Below are 1,022 nucleotides of genomic sequence, written 5' to 3'. Positions count from 1 at the left end.
TGGGTAATTTGGGAGATATTGCATTAAATCTGTAGATTGCTTTGGGTAGTATGGCCGTTTTAACAATATATAAATATTTTTTAAAATAGATTTTTTTAAGTCAACCATTTTTATTATCATTCTTGTATTTTATAGGACAAAAAAAAAAAAAAGAGGAATGTAGCAAACGTGTCAGGTTGTATAAAAAAAAATGCAGGTTTGTGCACATTGCTCTATTTACACCTGGGAGCAGGCTCTTCCCTCCTTCAGGCGCAGCAGCTGCCCTCGTCTGAGGCCCCTTTGCAGACACAGCCCTGGGCACACTTGGCATAGCTCACAGGGCAGCAGGAGCAGCAGCTCTTTTTGCAAGAGGTGCATTTGCACTCTTTGCATTTGCAGGAGCCGGCACACGTGCAGGATCCACCTGTGGCACAGGAGCAGTTGGGATCCATGGCGAGAGGAAGCAGAGGCTGGGGTCCAGAGACTGCAGCACAAAAGATGGCAAGGACATTGAGGGGGCATGCTTAAATAGATCTTTACTGGAGTATAATTGCTTCACAGTACTTTGTTAGTTTCTGCTGTACACCAAAGCGAATCAGCCATATGCCTACACATGTCCCCATATCCCCTCCCTCTTGAGCCTCCCTCCCACCCTCCCTATCCCAACCCTCTAGGTCAATGCAAAGCACCAAGCTGATCTCCCTGTGCTATGCTGCTGCTTCCCACTAGCTAACTATTTCCCATTCAGTAGTGTACGTATGTAGATGCTACTCTCACTTCACCCCAGCTTCACCCTCCCACCCCGTGTCCTCAAGTCCATTCTCTATGTCTTGCTCTTTATTCCTGCCCTGTAACTAGGTTCATCAGTACCATTTTTTTTTTCCATTTTAACAGTATTACTTCTTCCAATCCCAGAGCATGGGATATCATTCCGTTTCTTTGAATCATCTTCAATTTCCTTTATTAATGTTTTATAGTTCTCAGCATATCAGTCTTTCACCTCCTCGGTCAGGTTTATTCCTAAGTATTTTATTGTTTTGTGT

The 1,022-nt window shown here is 43.9% G+C and overlaps 1 protein-coding gene across 1 annotated transcript; it reads right to left on the bottom strand.

Annotated features, from left to right (window-relative positions):
* Nucleotides 1–245: 245 nt before the first annotated feature.
* Nucleotides 246–431, bottom strand: LOC307190818 (metallothionein-1E-like; the record flags this gene model as incomplete). Its single annotated transcript, XM_079930241.1, has 1 exon — nt 246–431. One exon carries the CDS (start codon nt 429–431, stop codon nt 246–248), a length of 186 nt encoding a protein of 61 aa, XP_079786367.1.
* Between the last annotated feature and the right edge of the window lie 591 nt (nt 432–1,022).

The sequence above is a fragment of the Stenella coeruleoalba genome, assembly GCF_951394435.1.
Source record: "Stenella coeruleoalba genome assembly, chromosome: 1".
Taxonomy (NCBI): Eukaryota; Metazoa; Chordata; class Mammalia; order Artiodactyla; family Delphinidae; genus Stenella; species Stenella coeruleoalba.
The sequence above is the reverse complement of the archived record's forward strand: the minus strand, read 5'-3'. Positions and strand labels throughout refer to the sequence as shown.